This window comes from Conger conger, chromosome 6 (assembly GCF_963514075.1).
Source record: "Conger conger chromosome 6, fConCon1.1, whole genome shotgun sequence".
Classification (NCBI taxonomy): Eukaryota; Metazoa; Chordata; class Actinopteri; order Anguilliformes; family Congridae; genus Conger; species Conger conger.
Window position 1 is genome coordinate 61,171,626 of NC_083765.1, and position 2,500 is coordinate 61,174,125.

The 2,500-nt window shown below is 45.6% G+C and overlaps 1 protein-coding gene across 4 annotated transcripts in view; it reads left to right on the forward strand.

Moving 5' to 3' along the window:
- The window catches only part of LOC133130209 (E3 ubiquitin-protein ligase NEDD4-like), a 57,030-nt gene that overhangs the window by 41,216 nt on the left and 13,314 nt on the right, over window positions 1–2,500 (forward strand). For all 4 annotated transcript variants that reach the window (XM_061244602.1, XM_061244599.1, XM_061244601.1 and 1 more), the window contains 2 exons: window positions 670–735; window positions 913–981. In XM_061244602.1, coding sequence (XP_061100586.1) covers window positions 670–735; window positions 913–981 — 135 coding nt within the window. The remainder of the gene's footprint in view (window positions 1–669; window positions 736–912; window positions 982–2,500) is intronic.

Below are 2,500 nucleotides of genomic sequence, written 5' to 3' on the forward strand. Positions count from 1 at the left end.
CGATTTCCCACGTGACATGATGTTCGTTTTGGCATAATTGTCAGATGACGTTGCTTAAACTCTGAGCCTACCTAATCTGCCTATTTGAGAACCCAGTTGTTCTTCTAAATTATTTAGTTGTTAGTTTATTTACTGTTTATTTTGCTCCTCAATCCCTCTCCCTCTCCTCTACTATTATGTACTTCCTTTCAAGCTACACGTTCATCACTGTCCATGTTAACACAGAGAGCTGACCGGGGGAGGGGGAATTGGGAATTGGGAATGTGGGGGTTTTTTTGTTTGTTTGTTTTTTAAACCTATGTCAGATGCTAAATCCAAGGAGAGAAGGCGTGTGGGCCTTTAAAACTGAGTTTGCTCATATAAATCATCCTCAGCTTCAAAAAGAAGCCAAATGTCATTCTTAATAACAAGAGTGTTATTTCTGAGCAACATCCTCCTGTTAAAGAGCTGGGTGTGATACATACCAATTTTCTGGCTCGTTTGAACACTATTATCCACTTAGTAGTCTTCATTTGTGGTTGTGAGGCAAGTTATGGTCGCTACAGTGACACCTGGTGGATTAGAATGCACATTGAAACACCCGGCTGTGGAAAGACTCACGTTGGAGATTGGGAATGTGCGTTTCTGTGATGTGACAGCACAGATATAACCGTGCTCTTTACCCTGCAGAGTCGCTCCAATCGTAGAGGAAGCGCACACACCCTGACTGCAGAAGACCGCCCTTTACACGCTGGGGTTTGTGTGATTTTTGTTTCGTTTTTCTAATGGTTTGACATGGTTATTATCAACAGAAACTGCATTTCACATTTTCAAGTGTATTTTACAATTTAACTTTGGCAGCAATAATGCACATTAATGGACATTATTGTAAATTTGGGAGGAGCCGTAACGTAACTGTTCCTCTGTCTGCAGAGCCCCAGTGTGCGTAGGGGAAGTGCCCACGCTGTTCCTCCTGAGGACCGGCCCACCATACACTCTATGGTGCGTAAGGCTCTTCGTTTACCTTCTCACCGAATTATTTCACTCGGTTTTATTGCGTCGTTTGCTTGTTTTGTTTTTATATTGCCTTGCCGTTATATGGAGGGAGACGTACAGCTTGCCAAGTGACTCGGAGGTTGCGAAGGGGGAGAGTGTGAAAAGTGGAGCAGACCAAACCTTCTCCTCTACTGATCCTCGACAGTTCAACAATGTGTTAAAGGTCCCATATTGTGGAAAATAATTTCCCTTGCTATGTGGATTACAGAGGAGTTCTAGGTGCTATAAGACTCAGTGAAATTATCAAAACAAAGAAATTCACTCAATCTGTGTTAATAAACCGTGCATTTAAATGAGTCGTTTGGTCTTCCGTAACTTTGACGTCACAGCTCTGCGCTCCTCTGCGTATGTCTGCCTTCAGCAAGGCCCAGCTCAGGGAACCCAACCACTCACCACAGACTGCGCTCAGCTCCTTGGAGCTAGCCAGCCAATCAGAACAGAGGTTTATTATGTTAATGAGCCTTAAAAACACAATCAGTAAATCAGCCAGCTCATGAGAGGGGCTGGAGACTGGACACACTGGATGAAGACGGTTTTTGGTACTTAAAACCACAGAAACGCCTTATGGATATCAGGACCTAAAATAAAACTCTGGAAAGGTGTATAATATGGGACCCTCAGTCTAAAAGAAAAGGCTCTCCGTGCTGGGCTATCCCAGAGTACAGCGGTGCACCCCTCAGTCTGGAACGGAAGCCTAACTGTAGCGGTGCCGTGTGTGGGGCTGAAGTGAGGTGCAGCTAGCCCTGCCTTAATCCCCCCCACCCCAATCCACATGAGGTACCCCAAGTCTGCTTATGCCAACTGCCAACTGCTTACTGTATAGCTCAGCTGCAAACGTGTGTTTGGACAGCGCAGTGACTATAGCTCAGCTGCAAACGTGTGTTTGGACAGCACAGTGACTGCATAGCTCAGCTGCAAACGTGTGTTTGGACAGCGCAGTGACTATAGCTCAGCTGCAAACGTGTGTTTGGACAGCACAGTGACTGTATAGCTCAGCTGCAAACGTGTGTTTGGACAACACAGTGATGCCACTGGCCAGCAAATATAATCGAGCATTCTATTCTTAATTGAGCAGCGTAATGCCACAGTACTCGCTGTGCTTCTGCCCCACCGACATAAAAATAATATCGGGTTTGCCGGCTCATTCGTTTCGTCGGATAATTATTCCGCGCTGCTCACGTGTCGCTGCCTCAGAAGTCGCTGACCTTGCTGTTATGGCAACAACGGCCTTCTCCAGCGCAGCCTGCCTTGCTTTGAAGAACGAGACAAGGGCTTTTTACTCAGCAAGTTATTGTTATCTGGTGCCTCTTTAAAAAAAATAAGACATCCCAGTTGACCAACTGTCATCTGACCAGCAGTTCTGAACAGGCACGTTTGCTGCAAGCGAGACGCTAACTCTGCCGGCAGTTATTGTGCTATTTCTGGTTCACAAAGCATACTTATACGGAGTGTTTTTTTCTTTTCC